This window comes from Zootoca vivipara, chromosome 6 (assembly GCF_965207765.1).
Source record: "Zootoca vivipara chromosome 6, rZooViv2.hap1.1, whole genome shotgun sequence".
Taxonomy (NCBI): Eukaryota; Metazoa; Chordata; class Lepidosauria; order Squamata; family Lacertidae; genus Zootoca; species Zootoca vivipara.
The window spans coordinates 29,155,719-29,183,526 of NC_142589.1; the positions used below are offsets into that span (position 1 = coordinate 29,155,719).

At 42.9% G+C, this 27,808-nt stretch overlaps 1 protein-coding gene across 8 annotated transcripts; it reads right to left on the minus strand.

Moving 5' to 3' along the window:
- On the minus strand, positions 1-26,344 carry SIAH1 (siah E3 ubiquitin protein ligase 1). Of its 8 annotated transcripts, none has more exons than XM_088671858.1 (3): positions 25,906-26,344; positions 24,487-24,695; positions 1-2,109 (listed from the first exon to the last, which is right to left on the minus strand). In XM_088671858.1, exon 3 carries the CDS (start codon positions 2,105-2,107, stop codon positions 1,259-1,261), a length of 849 nt encoding a protein of 282 aa, XP_088527984.1. In that variant the 5' UTR covers positions 2,108-2,109; positions 24,487-24,695; positions 25,906-26,344; the 3' UTR covers positions 1-1,258. The 8 variants fall into 8 exon arrangements, with proteins under 8 accessions (XP_088527984.1, XP_088527985.1, XP_034975668.1 ...); XM_088671859.1 differs by lacking the exon at positions 24,487-24,695 and adding an exon at positions 19,674-19,724 and having other exon boundaries at positions 25,906-26,298; XM_035119777.3 differs by lacking the exon at positions 24,487-24,695 and having other exon boundaries at positions 25,906-26,297.
- Positions 26,345-27,808: the final 1,464 nt, after the last annotated feature.

The following is a 27,808-nucleotide window of genomic DNA, read 5'->3' on the forward strand; positions in this document are numbered from 1 at the left end:
TTTTCAGTTTGCCAGGAATTCTTTTAATGACAGAATTTAAAAAAGACCAAAAAACAGCTTATTTCAACTGCCTCATTTAAACAAATGGTCTGTAATTTATAGTTACAAATACTGTATAGACAATGCCTTCTTGTACTGCACAACCAATAAATACAAGAATGACTTCAAAATGTCTAAAGGTCTCTAAAGTCATTTGAAAATGTGCCTGACCTTCCACTTTTTTAAATTAGAACATTCTCAAACAAATCTGCAGTTATGCTTGAACTCAAAATACAATGGCATCTACAATTTAAAAGAAGCCGTTTTAGGAATCAGTTCAATGTTGCCCCTTTTTAGACACTGTTATGTTCACAAAAATAGCTGAATGAACAACAGTATCATTGAATGAACTACTGGAAAAAGACTAAGGACTTCAATCCTTTGCAGAGTTACTCAGGTTTAAGTTCCATATAGGTCCACAGGACTTATCTGTACTATATAACCAGTGGCAGGATTGCACCCCCCTAAAAATGATACCAAACATACAGAAGTATACACTTTACCATAAGTAATTATAAGTATCAGAAAATGGACACCTGTAATTAATCTCAAAGGGTCAAAAAAAGGAAAAAGGAAAAACCTGAATTACATAAAAGAAAAAATCATTTATTTAATGAAAAACTAGAAGTTAATAAAAATTAGCAAATACACAGAAGATTTACACAAGAACAGCAGCAATACTATGTAGTGACTTACGCAGTGGGAGAGGAGGAAGAATAGGGGGAAGTAGCGGCCAGAGACTGGACCGCCTTGCATGGCTTGTCAGTCAAAGGAAAAGAATACAAATTAAACACAAAACAGTATCTGTTCCAAACATACAATCAATCTACAAACAAGTTTAGAATTATTTTACAACACATTTCATTGAATCAGTTCTTAATACAAAAAGATGCCCATTTTGGGTAGAATATATATATATATATATACACACACATACACGCATATATATATATATATATATATATATATATATATATATATATATATATATATATATTCATTCAGTGGTTTACTGCTGACTTATTTTAAATATATTAGTGTTATTACATGCAACTGTTTCCTGTACTTTAACAGCCTTCCTATTAATTTACCTTCATATATGCTAACCTCTCCCTACCAAACTGTTCACATCTGGCAGTCAAAGATGTTTACCTTTGTTATGAAACTGAATGCTGTGGGTTGTTTTTAGACACTGGCCTGAAAACGTCAGATCGCGGTTTCAACACATCGAAATCGTCACATTAATGCCTAAATTGCCGTTCTCTGCAAAAAGCTGTGCAATGCTGGTGTCAAAGACTAGACAGTCACTGTTCATGATGGCAGTTGCAATCCCTTCGTGAATTGATCGAGGAGTTGCTTCCCAAGTCAATCGTCGCCTATGACCATTTAGCTCAAGTCGATAAGCAAAATTTTCAGCTTGTTTCCGTGTTCCTATCAGCTGTACAATTGCAAAGAACTGCTGGTGACCATCATATTTCTCCTGTTTCTCCAATACAAGCATGAAGTGAAAGCCAAAACAAGACTGCATCATAACCCAGTCAACGGCACCAGGAAGATTAATGTCTGTAGCAAGGAAAACTATATCTTCTCCCTGTAGCGTCGTTATTGACTTATGCTGGTGCATGAGATGAGGCATGACAGCATCTAGAGAGCCTTGCCACTTACAAGAAGCACCAGGACATGGGCACGAATAAGGCCTGAATTCACAAAGCTCTTCATGGTCTGCTTTTTCAGTGTGGGGCAAAGTGATTTCGCAGCCAGAGGAGGCATATTTACAAGGAAACAGTACAGAGTTGGCAACCTTTTCCATAGCCAAGTTACGAATTGAACCCAGTGGGCCTCGGCAGGTCGGACAGCATGTGAGCTTGGGACGACAGTTGCTACAAACAAGATGGCCACTTTGGCACTGCAGAATAGGTGGCAGTACATAGTCAAAACAGACAGGACACTCAAAGAGACTAGCCAAGTCATTGTTGGAAGCTGTGGTACCAGTCAATGCAGGCACCCTCTGTGATGGTGTGCACTTGGAGGTACCCGTGGGAAGCGCTGTAGCAGTTTGACGACTCATTTCTGTAAGAAAGCAAAACAAAATGAGCACATTTATAAAGCTCCTTCTTTCAAAAGAAAACACTCAAGCCTACTTTTTTTTGGGGGGGGGGGATAATCTGACACATTTACTGAATGTAAAAATGATCTAATCCAGGGTTTCCCAAACTTGGCTCTCCAGCAGTTTTGACTACAGACCATCATCCCTGACCACTGATCCTGCTAGCTAGGGATGATGGAAGTTGTAGTCCAACAACTGCTGGAGATCCAAGTTTAGGAAAACTTTGTCTAATCCAACAGAGCTTGTAGGTCCACCTAGTCCAGCATTTATTTTTCACAGCTTCCAGAAGGGTAACAAGCACAGCATGAAGACAGCAACCCATCCTATATGCCAACTTCACCAGTGATACTGCCTCTGATCATAGAAGCTCCACTTAGCTAGACCAATTCTCCATTAAATTGTCCAATCCTTTTTCAAAGCCATCTAGGAGGATGGATAGACCTCCAGGTATAGGGCAATATATGAAAAAGAAGAAGAAGAAGAAGAAGAAGAAGAAGAAGAAGAAGAAGAAGAAGAAGAAGAAGAAGAAGAAGAAGAAGAAGAAGAAGAAGAAGAAGAAGAAGAAGAAGAAGAAGAAGAAGAAGAAGAAGAAGAAGAAGAAGAAGAAGAAGAAGAAGAAGAAGAAGAAGAAGAAGAAATGTTACTTGAATTGGAATCAATATATAATATATTGGAATATGTATTTTAACAACAAATATTTATTAATAATTTGTAACTAAAGAAATGGATGAGATAGTTGTAAAGGAATACTGCTTAATTAGAGCACCTCATAAGGTGGTTTAGGGTAAATGAGTTTTAATCTATTTTTTTAAAGCCATCTAAGCCATGGTCAACACCAAATCTTGTGGCTGGGAATGCCATACATTAATTTGTTGTGTGAAAAAGTGTTTTCTTTTGTCTCCCCTGAAATTAATTTCACCAGGGGACCCAATAAATGCTAAATATTACCACATTTCACAATGTCTGAAAACAGAACCTGATGTGATCTGCATTAAAACATAAAAGCCACCATCAAGTTCATGCTCATGTCTGCGTCTAGGTCTCAGTGAAAGCAGTGGAAGTTAAGTGTGTTTAACTGTGTCTGGACTACAGCCAAAGTACCAATGAAGTTTAAACAGGGTATTAAAAAGTCTTATATAGCAACTAGTCATATGAGTTAATAAGTAGCACAGACATTCAGGTGCTGATTTTGTATGGAGTAAGTAACACAGTCTTTTTGAATAAGTAGTATCTCAGAGTTAAAACGCTCCTGAAACTCAAATGCCAAGAAAGCTTTACATCAAACCTGTGATTGTAGCCATACCCTGAACAATGTATAAAAACACAGGGCTGTAGTCACAATCTTTCCGTCATAACAACTGCAAGCAAAACCTGTAAGTGACCAGTAAGCTGGTTTGTTTTACTGCATATATTTACCCCACAAAGAAAAATTCCTGAGGCATGCAACAGTGGGCAACTGCTAATGATCTCAGAGGCGAGGTGATTCTTTCCACCATCTCAAAAATCAGACTAATTAGTGATTTCTTAAAAACATAACAGCTTCTCTAGTTAAGTTCTGTGCTATTCAGGAAACCTTATCCCTGATACATTCAAAATTCTTACTCAATATACTCTGGGCAGCAATTAGCAATTTTGCTCAGCCATTTGCAGCACAGAAATCTCTACCTAACTTAAAGACAAACAGTAACATTACAAGGAAAAATAATGACAAAATTCCTGGTGTATGTATTGACACATACTTTACATATAATGTTGTTTTAAAGATAGGATTAGCAACATCTTTTTTTAAAAAAAAAAGAATAAGCAGACTAAAATAGAAACGTTTTGTACTATTCACACTTCAAGCATGGTAATAGCTTACAATTGGTTTTTCACATTAGTCAAAATATTTTCACAAAGTCTCTAACCATCTGGCTACATTTTTTGCATGTGGTTGCAATGCTATTACATACCTTAGACTATAGCTAACCTTAATATCCTGCTAAAAGGTTCACTGGGAAGTGAGAAGCTTATGATGCATTTTTAGTGAACATAGAACTGCAAGTATTTAAATCAATTAATGGTCTGGATCAAGCAATTAAAGTATTTTGAATAAAAATATGCCACCAATTAATTGATAGGCAGATTCTTTCAAGAATCTAAACACACTTTGTAGGGAGTAATTCCCATTAACACAGTGAGCCTTACTTCCATGTACACATGCATATAGGCACACTGAGCTAATTATTTTTGCTTACAAAAACATATTGGAACAAAAATTTCTTCTATCTCAGACAGTAAGGAATGTCACTTTCCATATGCTGCCCCCTGTGACAAGTGTAAGCATCTAAAAGCAAAACACCATTTCCTTCAGAATAATTTATTTGTACACAGGTGTAACCAACAGATTACAACTTATGACCAAACCATTAAAAACCTTTAAATCACCTGACATGTAGATAATCCAATGTGGGAAGAGTCAAATGTTCATTTCAGCATCCCCATCTTCCCATCTTGTAAGCCTTGCAAGGTAATTACCACTACGGATATGCTTAGAAGCTGGGCACCAGAACAGGCAAGCTCAGCTATCTCACACATTTCAATACGCCACTGAACAAGTCACATTCAACTCTGAATGATCATTTAGACATAAGCACATTGCCTCACTTTTTACCAAATTAATCTGCAATGCAATAAATATATCCACTGACAAATACCAGGTTGTCCCAATTATCTTACAGACCCAATCAGAACCTTCAGTTATCTATGGAACTCATTTCTGGAAGACCAGAGAAATCAACTAGTTTTCCTATGGGCCAACTCTCACAACATTTTAATATGAGTAAAATTACAATATCCAACAAGGACCCAGAACCTGCTGACAGACTGTTCCCAGATTGCATGGGTGGGGCTTGGCCTGATCTGGGTAGGGATACACTCTCAGTGAGGGAGGCATGTAGCTCATAGGCATTTCTGGCTCCAGTAATGTAGTTTGAGGCACAAGTGGCCTCAGTGGTACAAACTATCTACGCCCCTCTCTGGCCAGATAGACTAACTTGTTTTGTATACACTATGGTAACTTCTAGGTTAGATTAGTGCATGGGTCGGCAAACTAAGGCCCGGGGGCCGGATCCGGCCCAATCGCCTTCTGGATCCAGCCCACAGTCAGTCCAGGAATCGCCACGTTGATCGCTGTGGGGATTCTGATCATTTGGGCTGTGCCATTCCCCCACACACACACACACACATACACACCGCGACAGCACCTCCTCCCTCCCTCCTCCTGGCTTCTCCCCCACCCTGCCTAGAGGAGGAAGGGGGCTGGGCTTTGTTGTGCCGCGGTTGGCTGAGCACCATTTTAAGCAGCCCCTCTCCGGAGCCAGCCCTTTTGCGCCACTCATCGTCCCTCCGCCGCTGCCACCCCTGCCACTCACAAGGCATAGGTAAGCAGCCACCGGGGCTCATCCAGTGCTGTAGAGAAGGGAGGGGGATTCTTTTCTTCTTCAAAATACAGTCCGGCCCCCCACAAGGTCTGAGGGACAGTGGACCGGCCCTCTGCGGAAAAAGTTTGCTGCCCCCTGGATTAGTGCAATTTGTTGTGTGGCTGGGTTCCCTTGAAAATGGTTTGGAAACCACAGCTAGTGCAAAATTCAGCTGCCATATTGCAGGACAGTTTGAGAATATAAGATCAATTTTGGCACAACTGCACTGGTGGCCAAGTTTAACTCTGGTTTTGACCTAAAGGTGAAACTCGGAAAATTAGAATATTGTTGTAAAGTGCATTTATTTCAGTAATGCAACTTAAAAGGTGAAACCAATATATGAGATAGATGCATGACATGCAAAGCAAGATATGTCAAGCCTGTGTTTGTTGTAATTGTAATTATTTGTCGTTAGGCAGGTCAATTATAAATGGAATGTAATTAATGAAATGTAATAGCGATGTTTATTTTTGTTTTTTGTATTGTTGTAACTATTTGTTTTATTACTGTGGAATTTCCAAAAGAAAGCCTTTGTAAAAATAAAAATAAAAAATAATTAGTTGCATTACTGAAATCAATGCACTTTTCGGCGATATTCTAATTTTCCGAGTTTCACATGTATAAGGCCTTAGGAGGTGCAGTACCCCAATACCTCAATGACCACCTCTCTCCACATGAACTAATCTGGACCCTGCATTCCATCACCTTTCACTATGTGTCCTTCTAAGGGAGATGCAGAGTGAACATACAAGAATGAGCCTTTTCAGTGGAGACTCTCTACTTGTAAAATGCTCTCCCCAGGGGGTTATGCCTGGAACTATCACATTGTTTTTATTTGCCCAGGCTTTTGACTCTTAATTTGGAAGGTGGTTGTTGTTTTTAGCCTACTTTTGTGCTCATCCTTTTAGTGGAGTAGGTTGGATATGTCCTTTTTATATATTTTTATGAATGAGCATTTTAAGTGCTTGTTTTAGTCTTATTCTTCTGTTTGGTTTTAATGTTTGTTCTTGTACTGCAAGTTGCCTTGAAAAAAGTGACAAGTATAAATATATAATCATAATACTATTTTATGTACAGTTGACTTTTTCTTTCATTCATGGTTGATTGTTTTATGTATTCATTGTTGCATCTTATCCTGGGTTTTAGGACAAAAGTATATTTTAGTTGAGTTTATTTGATATATAAAATCAATCAATAAGAGAGCCTATAATATTAATGGGGACAACCCATTTTTAAAACCCACAACCTCAAAAAATAATCAAAATTTACCCTATGCCAGTTCAGAATGTCTCATCTCTCCTTTTTGGCAGGGTTTTGCTAGAAGAGAAGTGGCCTTGTTCTGTGAACACTGAAGTCAACACCATAATGCTCTGACTACTAGGCAAGATTTAACTGAAACTGCTGGTTTACCAAGTGTACTGTGCAAACTTTACCTCCAAGTAGTGAGTTAATATGAGAATTTGTTTTGACTTCTTATATGTTTCATAAGAGATCTGTAAAGCCCAAACAAAACTCAAATATTAAGAATTTTGTCACTAAAAAAATAGAACCTTGAAAGATTCAAATTATTTGTACTGCAATTCAATCAATAGTCTGTCTCCTTTGTTCTCCAAGAACCAAAGAACTAACAGTTATGTCATAAAGTATTAGACTTTGATGCACCTTTCTCAATTTCTACTGGGTATACTGTACCTATGTCTTGTTAATATCTAAAAGCTTTATTTAAAAAAAACACCCCCCAATGACCCATTTTTAAACTACAGCTGTGCTCTCAAGAATACCTTATCACTGTTTGACAGCTGTTAGCCCATCACAGTGTCCACACTTTACTACAGATAGTAAAGGTAAAGGGACCACTGACCATTAGGTCCAGTCGTGACCGACTCTGGGGTTGCGGCGCTCATCTCGCATTATTGGCCGAGGGAGCCGGCGTATAGATTCCAGGTCATGTGGCCAGCATGACAAAGACGCTTCTGGCGAACCAGAGCAGCACATGGAAACGCCGTTTACCTTCCCGCTGTAGCGGTACCTATTTATCTACTTGCACTTTGATGTGCTTTCGAACTGCTAGGTTGGCAGGAGCTGGGACCAAGCAACAGGAGCTCACCCTGTCGCAGGGATTCGAACCGCCGACCTTCTGATCGGCAAGCCCTAGGGCTCTGTGGTTTAACCCACAGCGCCACCTGGGTCCCTCCTACCACCTGGTAGATAATTTGGTGTTCAATCTGAATTAGTTGTAAGCATCCCTGTAAGACCAGAATTAAAGTGTTGAAGCTACTGACCAACAGTCATGTATTTTCTAAGTACATATGCCTCCTTATGCATTACAAGGGCTTGCATGGTAAAAACAACATTTTTGCAGCGTCAAGTAGTGAGCAACCAGAAGAAAATGGAGGAGGGAGGGAAAGAACAACATAAACAAAACTGCAACAGAATTGTGTGTAGATGCTTCTGCAGTGAAATGGTTACAATCCTGAAGTCACCAACAGAACACAACCAAATGTTGGAGGTAGTTGTACTTTTTGATAGCCATCTGAGAGTTTTATTCACCTCTGCTACTCTACTACAATGCACAAGGCTGCCGTTTCAAAAAAGAAAGGAAGTAGTAGTAGTGATAGCTATTTTCATCTTCTGCACGCCATCAGCACCAGCTTGGAACAAAATATAGCCCTGACTCTTGACAAAGTTCTGGCTGCAGGCTTGGACACTATATTGTGATTCAAATAAGTAAATAAACCCTATTTTACTGTGTCACCATCTCCTTTATTAACACATGGCAAATAGTGCAAGAGAAAAAGACTTTCAAGTTGACTCATTATGTCTATTTTTTAAAGCCATGTTAATTGTTCTGCTACATTAATTCCATAGAATAAAAATTTAAGTGAGCAGTGTTCACACCAATTACAGCTGAAGTTATAACCAAGGTCTTTTTCACCCACATAAACCTTTACACAAAGCAACACAGATAAATATGAAGTGGGCATAATATATACAACAGCCTGGGGTGCTGGGCGTAGAAAGTGGATCTCTAAGGAATTCCAGGGTAGCCTGTGACTCACTAAGTAGGTTCTGCACACCACATACAAGTGTGGGTAAGTGCTGGATCCTGTCCCACCATCATGGAGCCTGCCAGATCCCGCCCAATTCTGTATCAATTTCTAACATCCATAAATTTTAAGTGACTCTGATTGCACCAGTTTCATATTGTGTCTTGATACCCGCAATACAAAAATCCATGTCAGAATCAGATTATCACGAGGAGCTCAACTATGTTATCCTTCTCACTAGTACACCCCCAAATTCCACCGTGCAAAGTATTACTACAATGTCTGCTCCAGCTGAAAGGAAAAATTCTATAAAAAGTTCAGGTGCAGGCAAACAAACTAAAATTCCGTACCTTGTTTCCCCAAAAATATTTTGATCATGCTGAGTAAACAGAAGCATTTGAATGTTGGATCAAAACTTGGTAGGGGTTCAAGAAGGAAAATGCATTCAAATCCAGCCTCCAAATCTGATTTCCTTAACAGGTGCCTTGGTAATGAAAAGAGGGCAAACCTGCATGGATTATATGATGAGCATTCATACAGTATGTTTTTCCCCAGTAGTACTGTAGTTGGATTTTGAGGGGGAAGGGGAGCTACATTCCAAACATGTAGTGAATGTAAAGAAAAATAAAACATGGGCAACAAACCTATACAGGATCAGCTAGTGTACTCATCAAGTGAAAAACGAAAGATCTTTCTGATACCATGCCAAACAAGGAAAACTGACCATTTGCAATATCCCAAGCAACTGCTGGCTTTCACAAATCTCACTGAGGCCCAGCGCCTAACAATGCCAGTGTAAGAAATGCTACCTTTTCTTTTGCTGGTTTTATTTCCTGGCAGGCATGTATCAAGGACTCCTTTCCATGCGTATAAAAAACTGAAGGCGGATTTCCCCGTCATGAGGAGTAGAACAGCTCATTGCGTTTCTCCATAGAAACAAAAACAATCCACAACAGAGGCCCCTCCTGGAAACGCCAAGGCTTAGAGACAGCCGGCGCGAAAACAATACCCAGAAGGGGGCACAAATCCATGCGAGGCAAGCAGCTCCCTGAACAAGGGAAGGGCGTTCCTTTAATGAAAGTTTCCGAAGTAATCCAAAGTGAAAGACGTGCTAGTGTGAAGAAGCTGCAGAAAGTCTCACCAATTAGATCCAATTTGATTAGGGAGCCTCCTAAGATGGAGACCCGAATTTCGACCCCCACCCAACTCCTTTTCTTGCGCGCTCTCCGGAGCCCCCGCGAATCTGAACTGGAAACAACTGCGCCCAAACCCAAGAGGGAGGCGCACGGTCACATCCAAAAGCAGAAGCAGCGACTCCCGAGTTCAGTCCGAAGCCTCGTGTGGCAAAGCTATTGGTCGCCGAAGAAAGCCTGAGCTCACTCTCCGCCAGCTCCTCCTAACGCCAGGGAGAACGAGGAGGCGGTATCCTGCTTGAGCCCAGGGAGGGAAGGAGGCTGGGCGGGCAGATCTGCTTCACATGATCAGCCGGACTCCGTTTGCAGCCAGCTAACGCAAGCATCCGCCAAGGGAGACTGCTTAGCGCAGCAAAGATCGCGCCGGGAAAATAAGGGTTGGCCCCTTCCTTCGCTACGAACGGACGACCCTGGTCACTGCTCGCCCGGAAGACGCTCTCGAGGCCGGCCCATCCACCCCAGCTCCTCCCTCTCCAGCGATTAAGCTGTCTCCAAAAGCAGCTGACAAAGTTCAATTACTGTCCTTCCTGCACAGCAGGATTAATATGGAGCAAAATTCGAGTGAATGAGTCAAACTTGAAAGGCTGGTAGGCAGTCAAAACAATGGACTTGGACCTTCTAGTAAAACAGTTTACTGTCTGATTTGGATCTTCCCCTTTAACTCTTAAGAATGTTGGTAATTTGCATGGCTGATGTTTTGAAACAAAGGAATCTTGACTTCTACCAAATCATACTACAGTACAGTGTTAGTCTACCTAACTCAGTATTGTCTACACACTGCTTGGCAGAACTCTCCAGTTTGGTGCAGGAATCTTTCCCAGCCCTACTAAGATGCCAGGAACTGAACCCTAGACATTTTGCATGCAAAGCATGTGCTCTATCACTGAACTATATGGACCTTCCATAAAAGTTCTTTATATACACCCTGAGTATTTTTTTAAAAAAACTGGGATAGCATGAGCAGGAAACTCCACAGAGATGTTACAGATACCAATAGAGGAATGAGCCTAAACTAAACTGAGGAACTTCTGCTGACAAAATTCCAGTGTCTGGCCTTAACCCAAATTCTGTACCAAGGAAGGGGAAGATAATGCCTGCAGCCTGGAGACACAGACCATGCAGTCAACAGAAGACAATTACTATGCACAAAATGCCAGGGATAGTACTGACTACAATGCTGCACAGCAATGACACATGGAAGAAACCACTCCAAGCTCAACAAGTTAATATTTATGCCTATACTCCTGCCTAGTTAAACACTTTAAGGAATAAAAAAATTCCTTCAGTAGCACCTTAAAGACCAACTAAGTTTTTATTTTGGTATGAGCTTTCGTGTGCATGCACACTTCATCAGATACACTGAAACAGTTAAGTAGCCAGACCCTTATGTATATTCAGGGGGTGGGGGTGATGGGAATGGGTGATGGGCTGATAGGAGTGGTAAACCTGTTGATGACTGTTAACGACTGTTAATGACTGCAATTGGTCTGGGGGGGGAGCAAGGGCTGAGGCGCTAAGGAAAGCTTGATCATGTATAATGAGATCTCACGAAAGCTCATACCAAAATAAAAACTTAGTTGGTCTTTAAGGTGCTACTGAAGGAATTTTTTTATTTTGTTTCGACTCAGACCAACACGGCTACCTACCTGTAACTAGAACTTTAAGGAATGTATATGATCAACTAATTAAGTAATAAGAAAATTGGCAAACAGCTAACGAATTTGTTAATTGTCTTGTAAGCTCAAGTGCAGCATGGTGAGGATTTGAGGGGCTAGAAGCACATTTCTGGCTAGCAGGCCTTGTTACAAATTGCTAGAGCGCACTTTACATAGTTTAAAAGGGGGCTGAGGGCTCCCAGCAACCAGCTAATGATCAGGATAGCCACACTCCCTCTCCTTTTAAGGCAATAAAGCTTTAAGTGTCATTTCCTCCTTCAGGCCTCCATACTACTCAGTGTGTCTACCTAGCACCAAAATTGTGCTCCCATTTCCTGTTCTGATCACCTATTTTGAGAATCTGGGCAAGATAATGGGGTCAGGTAAAAAGCTTTTATAAGGACTTCTGCATGTGAAAAATGGTAACTGAAATGATCAGGGGACTGGAGCAACTCATTTACGAAGAAATTTTGTTTTGAGATACTGAGCTTTAGAAAAAAAAGTGGGGTGTATGTTAAAAAGGTAAAGGGCCCCCTGACCATCAGGTCCAGTCGTGTCCGACTCTGGGGTTGCGGCGCTCATCTCACTCTATAGGCCGAGGGAGCCGGCGTTTGTCCACAGACAGCTTCCGGGTCATGTGGCCAGCATGACAAAGCTGCTTCTGGCGAACCAGAGCAGTGCACGGAAACGCCGTTTACCTTCCCGCCAGAGTGGTCCCTATTTATCTACTTGCACTTTGATGTGCTTTCAAATGCTAGGTGGGCAGGAGCTGGGACCGAGCAACGGGAGCTCACCCCATTGCATGGATTCGAACCGCCAACCTTCTGATCAGCAAGCCCTAGACTCTGGTTTAACCCACAGCGCCACCTGGGTCCCTATGGGGTGTAAGTTAGAGATGTATAAAATGATGCATGGTGTAGAGAAAGTGGGCAGAGATGTTTTTCTCCTTTGCTTCTAATGATTAGGACTATTGCAGGGGTCAGCAAACTTTTCCATCAGGGGGGTGGTCCACTGCCCCTCAGACCTTGTGGGGGGCCAGGCTATATATTTTGGGGGGGGGGGATGAACTAATTCCAATACCCCACAAATAACCCAGAGATGCATTTTAAATAAAAGGGCACATTCTACTCATGAAAAAACACGCTGATTCCCAGACCGTCCGCAGGCCGGATTTAGAAGGCGATTGGGCCACCCGGGCCTTAGTTTGCCAACCTATGGACTAGAGCAGGGGTAGGCAACCTAAGGCCCGTGGGCCGGATGCGGCCCAATCACCTTCTCAATCCGGCCCATGGACGGTCCGGGAATCAGTGTGTTTTTACATGATTAGAACATGTCCTTTTATTTAAAATGCATCTCTGGGTTATTTGTGGGGCATAGCATTTCATTCATTCCCCCCCCCAAAAAAAATATATATAGTCCGGCCCACGACATGGTCTGAGGGACGTTAGACCGGCCCATGGCTGAAAAAGGTTGCTGACCCCCTGGACTAGAGGATACCTGGTTTTCAAAATTGTGATATATCACTAGCTAAAAATTGTGATGTACCAAAACAGTCATACCTCGGGTTGCAAACGCTGCAGGTTATGCGTTTTCGGGTTGCGGTCCGCGCTGAACCTGGAAGTACCAGAACAGGTTACTTCTGGCTTTCGGCACTCGCACATGCGTGCAAAATGACACTACACGCATGCACAGAAGCGGCGAATTGCGCCACGCCCAGGCACAGACCCAGCACTGCGGGTTGCGAACGTGCCTCCTGCATGGATCATGTTCGTAACTCGTATGACTGTATATTGCGATGTTGAAATAAGGATGGAACCATGCAAAGGGGAACAGGGGAACGTCCTGGCAACTACAACTTGTTGCAGAGGTGGCCTGCAGGGAGCCAATGGCAGAAGTGGCAGCAGCCTGCAAGGCCATATCATGGTGGTGGGAGGCAGCAGTAGAAATAGAGGCGGCTTGCAAGGCCATGTTGTGGCAGCAGGATGTGGCAGCAGAAGTTGGGGTTGGCCTGCAAGGCCTCACAGTGGTCATGGGATCAGAAGCAGCCTGTGAGGCCATGTCACAGAGGCGGGAGGTGATGGCAGAAGCGGCCTGCCTCGGTGAGGCTTTTAAGGCCACCGCCGTTTCTCACCACCGAGAACCTTTGCAAACCGCCACTTTTGTGCCAGACGCGAGGCCTCGCAAGCTGCCACCACTACTACTGCATTGCCATGGCAGTGTTGATTCGGTCACCGCCAGACCACCGTCGTCACCTCCCATTGCTACCACAAGGTCTCACAGGCTGCTGCTGCTTCTGCTGCCACTTCTCGCCGCTGCTTCTGCCATCACAGCGACATGGCCTCACGGGCCACCTCCTCCTCCTCCTGGGCAAGGCCTCACAGGCTGCTGGTTATTGTGCCACTAGTGCCAGGCTGGCACCACTTCTGCTGCCACATGACCTTGCAGGCCACTGCTGCATCTGCCTCCCACTGTGACATGGCCTTGCAGGCTGCCACCACTTTTGCTGCTGCCACAAGGCCTTATAGGCTGCTTGTGTTCAAGCAAATGTGAGCAAAAGCCTCCTGCAGGCTTTCCCCACACAAGACAAGGTTTGTTTTTGCTCTTATTTATTTTGTTTTTGTTTTTTATCTCATATTTTTATATTGTGAACTGTCTTGAGATCTACGGATGAAGGGCAGTATACAAATTTTACTACTACTAATAATAATAATAAATGCAAGTCCTTCTGAATATAATGCAGCTTACTCCCAGGTAAGTGGCATTGGGATTGCAGACACAATAATGAAAAATTATATAAATAATTCAATTTAATCTTCTACATCAAAAAGCTCAATAGTTATGTCATGATGTTTCTATTTTAGGAGTTTTGATTATCTTGTTCTTTTAGGATAATATAAAATTGTGTCTATTTGTATATTTTTTCACCTCTTGGGTATTTAACAAGTGAATCAAGTATGAGGGACAATAAGCTGGGCTTTAATCTTGACAAACTGAAAGCATGGTTCCTGTGTCCAAGAAATTTGTCAACTGCTTGTTCTAGGCAGGATTGCACACCCCCTGATGGAGCAGGTATGCAGTCTGGAGGGCTTCTTAATCCAGATTTGTCACTGGAAGTCTGGGTTGGCCTCAAGGGCTAGAAGTGCCTTTAACTAGCTGCACTTGGTACTACAGCTATGATCATTCCTGGGCTGGGAGAGCTTGGCCATAGTAGTTCAGGCACTGGTGACTTCAAGACTGGATTACTGCAATGCATTCTTTATATAGGGCTTCTTTTTATTGAAAAAAATAGTTATTTTAAATCACTTAGAGGTTTCATAATATTCAAGTGGTAGATACATTTTGTTAAATAAATAAAATAAAAACAGCTACATTTAACTACCTTAACTCTGTATCAAAACACAAAAACGAGTAAGTTCAAAAAGATGGAACTAGGAAATGCAAGTATCCACTCACTAATACACACTGGCACACTCTCACAATTATTAATGTGCAGGCTTTTAAAATTTTGTTTTATTTAACAAAATGAAAATACCACCATGGGCACAGCCAGGATTTGGGGGGGGGGGCAAGACTTGTTGGGGGGGGCAGAACTAACATGATTGGACTATTAGTTAAGTATTTCTATTGTGTTATTTGATGGGGGGCTGCTCCCCCAGGCTACATCCATGTATACTACTAGATAAAAACAATCTTAAGTGCTTCTCCCACTCTTAAATAGAAGTTAAGCCAATATTTTAAACCTACTCCAAATGTATTCGACTTATTTATCAACACATTGTAAGTGAAATGGAGAAAGTAAGTAAGAAATATTTGCTGAAATAGTAATGATTTCTTTTTAATCTGCCTACTATCTAAAAGTCTCTATAATAATAGACCAAGACAGATCTGACTACAATGGGTATGGATTGTTGCAACTCTTAAATTTTAATGCATGTCTTATTTAAGACTATATATCCTACCAATTTTCCTTTCAAAACACTAACCCAGTAATGAAATGTGTTAATGAACCACTGTAGTTTAGTTATTTTTGTATTACACAAACACAAAAGCCTCAGGAGAGATAATTATGGGTTTTCTTGAACTCCTATCAGTCAGGAAACTTCACATCAAGTTCCAGCTTTCAGTACATGTATTAGATCAAAAAGGGAAAGTTATAATATTCAAATACAAATATATAGGGCAATACTTAGCAGATGGGTTTCAATTAGGTACTTCCCCTGCATGAAGGGCTGTCTTTAGCATATGAGGCGCCAGGGTGCAAAGATCCGCCCAGCACCCCCAAATGTTCATCTTGCTGGTGCCGCCCCCTCCTCCCGAGTAGTAATAAATGCTACTTTCACGGAGGGAAGACTGGGGGTGTGGGGTGAAGACGGGGATCCTACCATCAGGCAGGGGAGAATGGGGGTGTGGGGTGAAGGCAGGAGATGTTGCCTTCACAGAGGGAAGACAGGGGGTGTGGGGTGAGGGAGGGGGATCCTACCTTCAGGCAGGGGAGAATGGGGGTGTGGGATGAAGGAGGGAGATGCTGCCTTCATGGAAGGAAGACTGGGGGTGTGGGGTGAGGGAAGGAGATGATGCCTTCCTGCAGGGGAGTCTGGGGGTGTGGGAGGGAGAGAGCCTCTCCAACCATATGACTTCCCAACCATATGGCCTCCCAAGCCTCCACAGGAGGAGAGGATCCCTGCAGAGGCTTAGGATGGAAGCTGCACCCCGCCAGCCATATAGTTGGCGGGGTGCAGCTTCCATCCTAAGCCTCTGCAGGGATCCTCTCCTCCTGTGGAGGCTTGGGAGGCCATATGGTTGGGAAGTCATATGGTTGGAGAGACGCAGCTGGTGGGCGTGTAGGGAAAGGGGAGGCCGTCGGCAAAGCCGTGCAGCTCCCCCACTCGCTGGGGCGCTCCTTGGAGGCCGGCGCCCTGGCGCAACAAACCACTAAGCCCTATGGGAAAGATGGCTCTGCCTGCATGTGAGGACAGGCTCTGGGTGGAAGAGACGAGACAAGGTGGGAAAACAGAGCGATGTAGACACCATTATCCCACCCCAGGGGAAATGAAACAACAGTGCCAGGGCAGGACATGCTATTCCTTCTGTGACTTATGTCACAGTAGTGTTGCTGCATTTTCTCTGGATGCAACAATGCTCTGCCTGCAAAGGCAACATTTTCAAGCCCTGCCCTATACAAAGTACAAAATAAGCCTGATGCTCTTAGTGAGAGTTACACCTGCATGGTGGCTGTGGCAGTGCTTGCAGGACTATAGCCATTGCAAAGAATCTTCAAACTCCAACAGACTGCTAGCAATTTATGGCACAGAAGTGTCTAACCTTTTTAGAAAGCTTGCTATAAATCATGTTCAGAGTACAAGTCATACTTTTCTAGTGTACACTGCAATGCCTATTTGAGCCAAAGGTACATGTAGCTGTACAGATGCAGGCAGAATACAGGCAGAAGCTTGGGCCTAGATACAGTATAGTCAGTACTGGGGAGGCGGGTGGGGATTCTTCCCTTGCCTATCAGTGGCACACATCTTATTTGCATACATCTTGGATAGTATCTAATGGTGGCCATATGTCCTCTTCTTCCAGGACACATCCTCTTTTTCATGGGTAGAGTCATTAAAGTGATCCATAGTTAAAAGTAAAGGTAAAGGGTAAAGGGACCCCTGACCATTAGGTCCAGTCGTGACCGACTCTGGGGTTGCGGCGCTCATCTCGCTTTACTGGCCGAGAGAGCCGGCGTACAGCTTCCAGGTCATGTGGTCAGCATGACTAAGCCACTTCTGGCAAACCAAAGCAGCGCATGGAAACACCGTTTACCTTCCCGCTGGAGCGGTACCTATTTATCTACTTGCACTTTGACATGCTTCCAAACTGATAGGTTGGGAGGAGCTGGGACCAAGCAACGGGAGCTCACCCCATCACGGGGATTCTAACTGCCAACCTTCTGATTGGCAAGCCCTAGGCTCTTGTGGTTTAGACCACAGCGCCACCCACACACCCCACAGTTAAAAGCAGAAGTCGGCAAATATGTCCTCTTTTTGCTCTTCAAAATATTGCAATATTCCCTAGCCATGGGAAACACATCTTCAAAGTGGAGCACCCAATTTTCACCAATCTGTCCTACCCACTTAAGCCCACCCTCACCTAGAAAAACTACTGCACCTTTGAAAAAGTATGGAATATGACACAGATGACACCTATAGAAAAAAGCCATGACTGGATATACGGTAACGTATCTTTACAATATCAATCAAGATCCAGATTTGACACCAATCATGTTGATCTGAGGTCTCTCACCAACTTCTGCACTGAAGACTGTGATTGGGTTATTAAAAATTCTCAAAGGCACCTTAATTAAAAATGTAAAATACTTATTTCAGTTCATCATTTAAAGGTATGGTGCTTTTCAGGAATCCCAAGATGAATCTTAAAAGCCTATTCTGGTTCACTTCAAAACTTACCCTGTTTCTCATATTTTAAGACATACCCATAAAATAAGCCATAGCAAGATTTTAAGCATTCAAGGAATATAAGCCATACCCCGAAAATAAGACATAGTGATAGGCGCAGCAGCAATGCCGGCCGCGGCAGGAGGAGGAGGAAAAAAATAAGACATCCCTTGAAAATAAGCCATAGTGTGTTTTTTGGAGGAAAAAATAAATATAAGACATGTCTTATAATATGAGAAACACGGTAAGATGCAATAAGGGCCCCATATTGTTATACAAGTGCATGGGTATTCTAAGTGAACAAAAAAGATGAAGATTAAACTAGATTTATGAATAAGGGAACCCATTTAAATGTTGCATGTATTTTCTGGAATGCTCCTTTCCTAAAATAAATACATTTTCTGTGAAAATTGCTTGAAATGCAACATTAATTTCTCAGTACTTGGGCCAAGAATGTTTACATTGCTGCTATTAGTCTAATCTAGTGGCTTACATGATGCAAGAAGTATTTACTTCGCCTTGCATCACAGCTAGAATGATAAACAAACTGACTTAACAGATAATAGAGAGCACAGGGACCCAATTCAAAAAGCTAGTTAGGACTTCTGAAGTCCTAAACAGCTTGGGCCCAGCAGGAACCACAACCTCTTAAGGTCAACAAGAAACACTGAATTATGTCATCTATGTATCAAAGCCAAAACCATAAGAGCAAGCAGAAAAGCATTCTCCCAGAGTTTAGAATTCTCCCCACACCATATTTTATTTATTTAAGAATTTCTATACCACCCTCTCATAAGGTATTAAGACTGTGAATAGTAAAACAAAAGCAATTTAAAAACCATTAAAAGCAGTACAGATCATTAAAATGACTAGCTACTAAAAATAATAATAAAACAACTGGATAGATTTCAAGAGACACGTGATGCCAAGTGGTTTCTGGTGTTACATGCACAGGATTCACAGACTCAACTGTAACTTAATTTTTACAGCAGCAAGAAATCATGAGAAACAGTGCTACAATGGTCTGAAAATAACCCTCAGGCAGCTTTGCCTGTTTTTTAAATTTAAAGGCTACTTTTTCTTCTCCAACGAGCTCAAGGTGATTACGTTGTTGTCCCCCTCTTCATACAAACCCCACAACAACCCTTTGAGGTACATTAGGCTGAGAGACAATGAGTGGCCTAAGGTCAGTGAGCCTCATGTCTGAGTGGGGATTTGAACCCTGCTCTTCCAGCTCCTGTCTATCCACTTCACTACAATGACAAGCTACAATTCCCAGGGCTCTTAAATCATTTGGGGGTGGGGTTGTTGGGCTTTGTTTTTGTGCTTAGAATGCTATTTTGTAAGTGCTCACTTCAACCAAAGTTTTCAGCCCAACTGCACTTCTTTCAAAGCGAGTTCCATTACTGTTTGCAACTTCCTTCCAGTTAAGTTTGTTTAGAACTGTGGAATAAATCAGCAGGCAATACACATTCTCATGATATTAGACCCCCAAGAGCACCCGATTACTTGCTTTTAAAGTTGTGCATACATTTTAACATGGGATAGCAAATATTTTCAATGACATTTTCAGCACTGAAAATCGTGCTCAAATTCAGTCACACAACTATCCCCATATGGCTTATGCACGGTATTTGAACTTCTGCAATCACTGTCTATTACATAAATCTATTATTGAAACTATCTGTCCTTAGGTATGATGGTTAACACCAGAAATTAACTTACGTAAATCAGGACTAAAATCTCTGTATTATGAATGTCTGGTTCCTCAGGTACCTAAAAATCAGAAACATATTTTTTTATGCCATGAAACCTAATGCTGCTCATCAAAAATTTGGCAGAGGGACTGGGAAATTTTGAATCCCCACCACTCATAGCTGCCAAGTTATCCCTTTTTTACAGGGATTTTCCCTTATGCTGAATAGGCTTCCTCGTGAGAAAAGCGAAAACTTGGCAGCTATGCCACCACTGCCTGCATGGTCCCTTGTCCATCTAACATAGTTTGATTGCTCCATTAGGATTTCAGGCTTTTCTCATTTTAAGCTACATGAGCAGCAAGTGCGACATACACCAAACAAACAGAAAAAACCACAATTAGGAGAAAATGTGTAACTTCATGCCATAATCTCCCCAAGAAAAAGCAGGGCTAGTGAGGCAAAATGAACCAAAAGATCTATAAAGGACTTGCATAAAATGAATATATTTCAAAGTACATGAGAAGTAGGGAACCTCTGGCCCATGGGCCAAATCTTTGTCTGTCACGGAAGCAATTTGGCCAGCAAGGCCACTTGCCTCAAACCACATCTACCTATTATCAGATGAGCAGGGTTCAATCCTGTTGGGTGCTGCTTCACCAGTGTCTTTCCTGTAGTGGCAAAGCAGACCCTTCCCCTCCCAGCAGTGTTAGAAACTCGCGATATGTAAGCTAAAAGTCAAATGGCACCTTAACCGTAGGTCAGGGGTCAGCAACCTTTTTCAGCCGTGGGCCAGCCCACCGTCCCTCAGACCATGTGGTGGGCTGGACTATATTTGGGGGGGGGGGGAGATGAACGAATTCCTATACCCCACAAATAACCCAGAGATGAATTTTAAACAAAAGGCCACATTCTACTCATGTAAAAACATGCTGATTCCCGGACCGTCCATGGGCCGGATTGAGAAGGTGATTGGGCCGCATCCGGCCTATGGGCCTTAGGTTGCCTACCCCTGCCGTAGGTTATGGTCACCACAATGGAGTTTCTAGGTGCCCTTTCACAATTAAATAATGTGTTGCTAAATTAGCTCTTTACAACCTATCTGACAGCACTTTGTTAAGAGCTGGAAGTATATTGGGGTGCTTCTCACTGGGGACCAATGGGATAGTGCATCTTCTGCTTGTTGGAAGTGTTTATGCCATTTGCACTCACCTATTCTGTTTACAGTCTCTGTGAACAATAAATCAAATTATTACAGAAAACACCAGAAATCTCCAGTGATCCCAGGTAGGTGCTGCCAGAGTTTATCATCACTAGGGGACATGGGAAACATGTACCACATATTTACTTCTCTCACCTAATATAGCAGTAATCATAGCATCTCTGCATATTGCTCTGAACTACATGAAAGTGTTGATTTGAGTGAAGGCTGTTCGTCACTTTGATGCCAGTTAAAGAAAGTTTTGTAACTAACCCTGTAATAAGACCCACATTAAAAACAGGTTTTTTATGTTACAGTATCATAACCACCTTATGCTAGGCTAGTTCAGTTCTTGAAACGACTAATTTATTGGACTACCAAAAGTTCAGTTTCTCTATTTTAGTACTGTACAAGGAAAACTGAGAGGACAGGACTGCTGTTATCTTGCCCTAGGCTTCTGAACTATTTTGTATTCAATGAAAATATTTTAAATCAAATGTGCCAATACTGCCACAGGTAACTGCAGTATGGCATTTGGAAGACTTTTTTTTTGTTTCTGGCACACTCAGCACCATTTCACACACAATAACAAATTCATATTTCCTTAGATAATGATTATTTCAACACAGGAAAGGAACAATATGTCAGTCTTCTTTAAACCCAATTAAGAGATGGGGGAAAAATCAGACACAGAAAAAGATGCAATTTAAATTATTGTAATGTATGCACAAAGTCCATATTTGCTTAGTGATCATCCAATCTGATCTTTCTCTAGAACCTTTCTTTTATACTAAATTTATGAAATCATCAACCCTTTCATCACAATGACTCTCACAAATCCAAGCTATAATCATAGAGGACTAGTTTAGTGCAATAACTAAGAGTCAGAGACCCAGGTTCAAATCTTACCTCTGCTATGGGATTAAAAAGTGGCCCTAGGCAAGCCACTATCTCTTAGCTTCAGACCCATATGCAGCATGGGGATAATAATACTGTATTGGGACTATCCTGCAATGCTATACTGTATTAAGGATTATCAAATAATGTGTCATGTGTTTTGAACAGATGAATTACCGTGTTTCCCCTTTTTTAAGACACCGTCTTATAACTTTTTTCCCTCAAAAAAACACACAGTGGCTTATTTTCAGGGGGTGTCTTTTTTTAAAAAAAGTGCTGGTACTACTGGGACCCACTGGCTCAGGATGCTCGGTGCTCTCTTCTGCGCGCTGCTGGGCGCGTTGTTGGCGCTGCCAGTTCCGAGCGCCTGCAGGGTGGGGTGCGGGTGGCAGTGCTTTAAACCCCCAACCCTGTAGAAAGCAATGGAAGTTATGGACCGTAACAATCCTTAAGAGGCGCAGGTCTTAAAAAACCCCTGGTATCACCCTTGAAGCACAGCCTTCCAAAGTCAGGGGGGAAGAGGTCTGTTTAGACAAAGGAAAGGTTCGTGGGTGATTCTGCGCCCTGGGACCCACAGAGCTACTTTAAAAATCCCAACCTGGGGGGGGGGGGTCAAATAGTGAAGCCCCATAGCCCTGTAGCAACAGAAGGCACATTCTGAAGCACCCAAGCTGTTCGGTTCCATAAAAAATCCAGGAATTGTAAAATTAACAACAATAATGGGGGGGGCACTCTATCCAAAGAGTTAAGAATGAATTTGAAAGTGTTGAGTTATATATGGAAAAATATGGAAAGGAAAGTTAAAGATAAAAAATAAATAATTATCGCAAGGGAAAAAATAACATCATAAAGGGTAATAATATTAAATATAAAATAGACAACACAACAGAAAAAGCAATGAGATCGCACAGGAGTGAGGGAAGTGGGGAGAGAGGGAGGGGGGTAAGGAATGGAAGGAGGCAATGGTTGGAGGAGGGTATAGGGGGATGAATTAAAGGAAAATTAAGACTGAGAAGCGCATGGTTTTTGTTTTTTAAAGATGCAAAGGCTTGCAATCAGCCAAAGTATAGAGCCCAACTTCCAGGAGACTGCGATCTACTTGCGGATTTATAAACTGGAGGTGATCTACCCCCGTTTTATTGGTGTTCAGGTCAGAGTTGTTTTTAGAGAGAGGAAATATCCCATTTTTGAGGTTAAAGTAAAAGTTCCTGACCTTTTTTTTATAATGAGGAAATGCTGCTAAAACTCCGTTCTTCATTCCACGAAGGGGAGAGGGGGCGGGGCCGGGTGCTCAAAGACAAAAGAAATGGAAAAGGAGATAGCGATCAACTGCAGCCTCCTGCAGCCGCCGGGAGAGGCAGGGGCTGCAGCCGAGTGCTGCTTCGCAAACAAACGGGGGAAAGTGCTTAGAACCCAGAGAATCCAGCTGAAAAACACGAAGCAGCAACAGCAATTGCACACACACCATCCCAAGCCAGCACAGTAACCAAGTCCCAAAAGCAAGAAAGGACTCAGCAAACACTGCTGCGGCCGGCGTTGCTGCTGCTGACTCGGGGAGCTCAGTGCTCTCTTCCACACAGCGCCTATCACTATGGCTTATTTTCGGGGTACGGTTTATATTTCTCAAATGCTTAGAAATGCTGCTATGGCTTATTTTATGACTACGCCTTAAAAAGGGGGAAACACGGTACACTACATGAATGTTTAATATTATTTAGCTATTTCACAAGGTCTGCTTATACACAGGTGGTCCGATGCCTTGTGCTTTTCCAACTGTTATTTAACTTCATGAACCAAGTGATTGTGCAAGGTTGATGTCACAATGCCAAATCAACTATTCCGTACTCGAAAAAGCAGTGATTTCAAAGTAGCTTACTTAAAAGTAAGCATACATACAGCATCTATAGGGAGAACATGAAGAACTAGGTCATGGCTCAAACATGTAAAAAACAAACAAACCCACAACAGCATAGAACCTTGCATTTTTAAAGAGTGGGTTATTACCCAATTGTATACTTTTGTCATGTATGATTAAAGCAAATAATGATTTTATTATTTTCTTCCGGAAAATACCATATTTCTATGTATACAGCTAAGAAGCCTACACAAGCAATTTTCATGATGCATGTATTAAAGATTTTAAAAAACCCATGAAATTGAAAGTGGCAAGATGTGTTATGTGTTTCTATAGTCCTAACTTTACATCTTGCACTGTTTCTCTAAGGCCACATTAACCCTAATTTATCAAGTTTCCACAGTTCAAAACCAGTCTTGAACTTCCCCACACTACACAAGAACAGGAACCACTTCTGCAGTAAAAAAATGCACACTAAACATAAACAGCCCTTTCCATATTTTATGTAATGCCTTCACTCTACACAGGTAAAGTAATAACATATCATTACGTACATATAACAATGCATGCTGCATTGTAGAACAACAAAAAAAGGCGGAGACAGACAAGCAGAAACATATTACAAACTAGGAATTTAAACAGGGAAAATAAGTGTGCAATAAACAGATCAACTGAGATGTAGACACAAGATGAGGAATGTCCCTACCTTTTAAGCTCTCTGGTGTAATAAATTGGTAATGAGAGGTAGGGAGATTAGAAAGTTCAGCAGCAATTACAACTAGGGCTACAATCCTATGCAAGCTTAGCTGGGACTAAGTCCTACTGAAAACAATGGGAGTTACTTTGAACACAGCCGATTATGATATTGGGCTGCATCCTAATCACACTTACTGGAAAGTAAGGCATACAGGATATAATGGCAGTTTTAAGTAAACACTTGCACAGTAGATCTTGCATTTTTTGTTAGAAAGGAAAGGTGATCAGCATCCCTTCCAATTTTATTTGATGTCAGGAATTGTCCATATAAGGGATGTCAAACATCTGGGAATCAGGGAAGTGGGGGTGGAGAGATGTGATCAGCTCCCAATAAGTTTTGAAAACTAGAGAGAAAGGTAAGAGAGAAAGTGCAGCTTAGCCCTCCAGTGTCACACTCATCATTTAAGGTTCCAATCCACAATTAACCTGATTCTCTTTGCTTGTTTTCTCCCCACACACCAAAGAACCAGTGTGCTCTAATAAGGGCTACAGACAGAACCCAGTAAGTGAAATGTGTACTGTATTTCTAAACACCCCAAAATGGGGAACCATCATCACTGCTTCTTTTGTCCCAAGTAGCCCTCCCCCGCATGCTGCCATCTTGTAGGGTGGCAAGTGTGGCTAATATCATTACATCTAGCCACCACGTGCATTTCACCTTAAAGACCGTTACAAATTGCACACAAGTTTAGGGCAGCAAACATCACTGGGCTCACCTTTCCCCCTTTCTCACCCACTACCACTTGTTTCCTTTTAACATCTTGACTGAGGAAGAGCTCTGGAGAACCTGAAATCTTTGCACGTGGCTTTGCACTACCTTTTGGCGTCAGTCCTACTTAGTTATTAGTCCTTATTAGCAATATTAACAACAGCAGCAACAACAACAGCAGCAACACCACACTGTGGTTGCCGGCCTTCCTCGGGAGCAAGCGCTACATCTGAAGGCAGCGGGGCTTACTCCTAAAGAAGCAAGACGACTACGCCGTGGCTGTCAGGCTTCCTCACGAGTAAGCGCCGCTTCTTGAAGGCTGCGGGGCTTTGCTCCCGAGAAAACCGCGCTGCACGGGCCGCCCCCACCCCCACTTCACACTTCCTCCTCCCCGCCACTGAAGCGGTGACCATGGAAGACGAGGCTGAGGGCTGCGAGGAGGCCGCCGCCGAAGCCATGCTGTTGTTTTTTGTGCCGCCGCCGCCGCCTGCCTCCCCTCCGAGCTAAGCACAAAAGGACAGCCGAGGCCAAGCAGGCGACGCCGGCCGGCCGGCCAGCCAGCCCCTCTCCCACCACAAAGGGAAGAAAGCGAGGGAGGCGGAGCGGGGCCTGCGCGCGGCGGGGCCTAGGAGACCGACCAAGCCAGTCTGGCCCACCCACCCTCCTTCCGAGGAGGCGAGCCGCGGGCCTCCCCTCCTCCGGATTCCCCACCCCCACCCCCTCGCACTCAGGCCCGCCGCCGCTTCCCCTCAGACTCCCGTTAGGCCGCGGCGAGGCCTGCTCGGGCCCGGCATGAGGCGGCGGCGGCACCACCACACATTCCCTCTCACTCTTTGCCTCCTCACCTGTGGGCACTGGGCTGGGCGGCGAGCCGCGGCCTGGCTCCCACCCCCGGACGGGCCGCGAGAGGACCGTGGGAGGAGGGCGCTATGAGCTGGCGAAGCGAGCACCGGGGGAAGGGGGGGATGGAGGGAATTTAAAAAGGGGGTTAAAAGGAGGAGAAGAGGCGGGCGGGCTGGCTTGTCTCGACGATGGCCGTGAAAACGACACACACGAAAATAAAACGGGAGGGAGAACCAGCCTTGGGAAGAATGGGGGGGCGGGGGGGAGTTAAATAGGCGGCCGGTCGAGCGACCCCGCGCTCGCTCGCTCGCTCGTTCCCTCTACCGCCACCACTAGCGCTAGGCCGGGAGGGGAGCGCGCTCGACTCTCTTTCTCCAGCGGTTGCGCGGCGCGCGCGCGCGCACACACACTCACACCCTACCCTGCCTTCTTCCTCGCGCGTGCGCGCGCAACCCCGCTAAGGGTAGCGGCTGAGAGAGAGAGAGCTGGCTCGCTCTCCGTGCGCACGCGCACTAGGCCTCGCCTGGCGGGGAATGAGCGGCGTTAGGTGGAGGGAGGATAGAGTTAGATGGATATTTAAATAACAGGAAATAATAGTAATGTTTAACCATTTAAGGCAGAAATGTTTACGAAACCAACTTCCAAGCTAATCTCAATAAACTTTCAAAATTATTTATTTATTTATTTATTATTAGATTTGTTAATTGCTTCCCTTGAGGCATCCGGAAGCGATTTGCAATGTAATGATGTTTGTAAAAGTTACATATATAGAAACTGCTGAAAGCATCTGCATATGTAAAAACAATTTTAGGGACAACAGCTGCAAATATAGAAACAGTTTAAAAGGACGTATAGTGACTGAGAAATATTTTGAAAGGCTTGTTGAAAGAGGACTGAAATTATTATTATGTTGGGTTATATTCCATTTTTGCTTGACTCAGAGTAGACCTATTGAAATTAATAAACATGGCTAACATTAAATCCATTAAATTCAGTGAACCTACTCTGAGTAGTTCTGAGTAGGACTAACATTGGATATGATCCATAATTTTTTTTTGTGTGTGTGTGTGTGTGTATACAGTACTTTTTTGATTAAAAATAAAATGTGCTAGTACTTGTATCTTGGTACAAGATACAGCACAAAATGTTTGACATGGGCAGCGGAAAAAGAGGTAGTTGCACCAGTGAATAAATCCACACACACTGTTATTACGGTATATGAGGCTCCAGAACACATCGTATACATTTATCATGTTTTTGTTTGGCTCACCTCTTGGTCTGGGTGCCTAACATTGAACAATACACCACAACCAACCAGGATTTGGCATACTGTGCTTCCATACTGTGTTGGGTGCTTCCTATTCTTGAGTTAGAATTCCACCCCGCCTTATTTTCCTTTCTTTCTCTCTCTCTCACCCCAATCAGGCCATAACAAAGAACCCACCCACATTATATGCCAGGGATAGGGAACCCTCCACTCTCATAATCACTGAGGGACTCCAACTCCCATCATCCATGACTGTTGGTCATGCTGGCTGGAATTATAGTCCAACCCCATCCCTGTAATAACTGTTTTAAGGGCATGTATTCATGTGTGCTGGTCTGGCCTCGCCCAATGGAATGTGCCTTCCCAGTGTGGTTCTTAGCCTAAAAAAAATTCCCCATTCCTGATTTAAATTATCATTTAACCAAAATGAAAGTAATGGAAACATTCAAGTGAGCTATCTGTTTTAAGTATTAGATTATCAATTAATTATTGTAATAAATGACATTTGGTTTGAATTAGGGAAATGTTTGATAAATTCTGCTCTTAAGCTTAGTAATACTAAATAATGTAAATCAACTTTGATGATTTATAATTTCCTGAGATTGGAGGACAATTACTTTTGCATTCCAGTAAATTAG

Excerpts from the sequence above, each read along its gene's own strand:
- SIAH1 (XM_035119774.3), bottom strand. The coding sequence starts at position 9,287 with ATGTTTTATTTTTCTTTACATTCACTACATGTTTGGAATGTAGCTCCC. Across the intron at positions 2,110-9,004 it reads AATATTTTTGGGGAAACAAG|AAATGAGTCGTCAAACTGCT; the intron begins GTACGGAATTTT and ends GCTTTCTTACAG.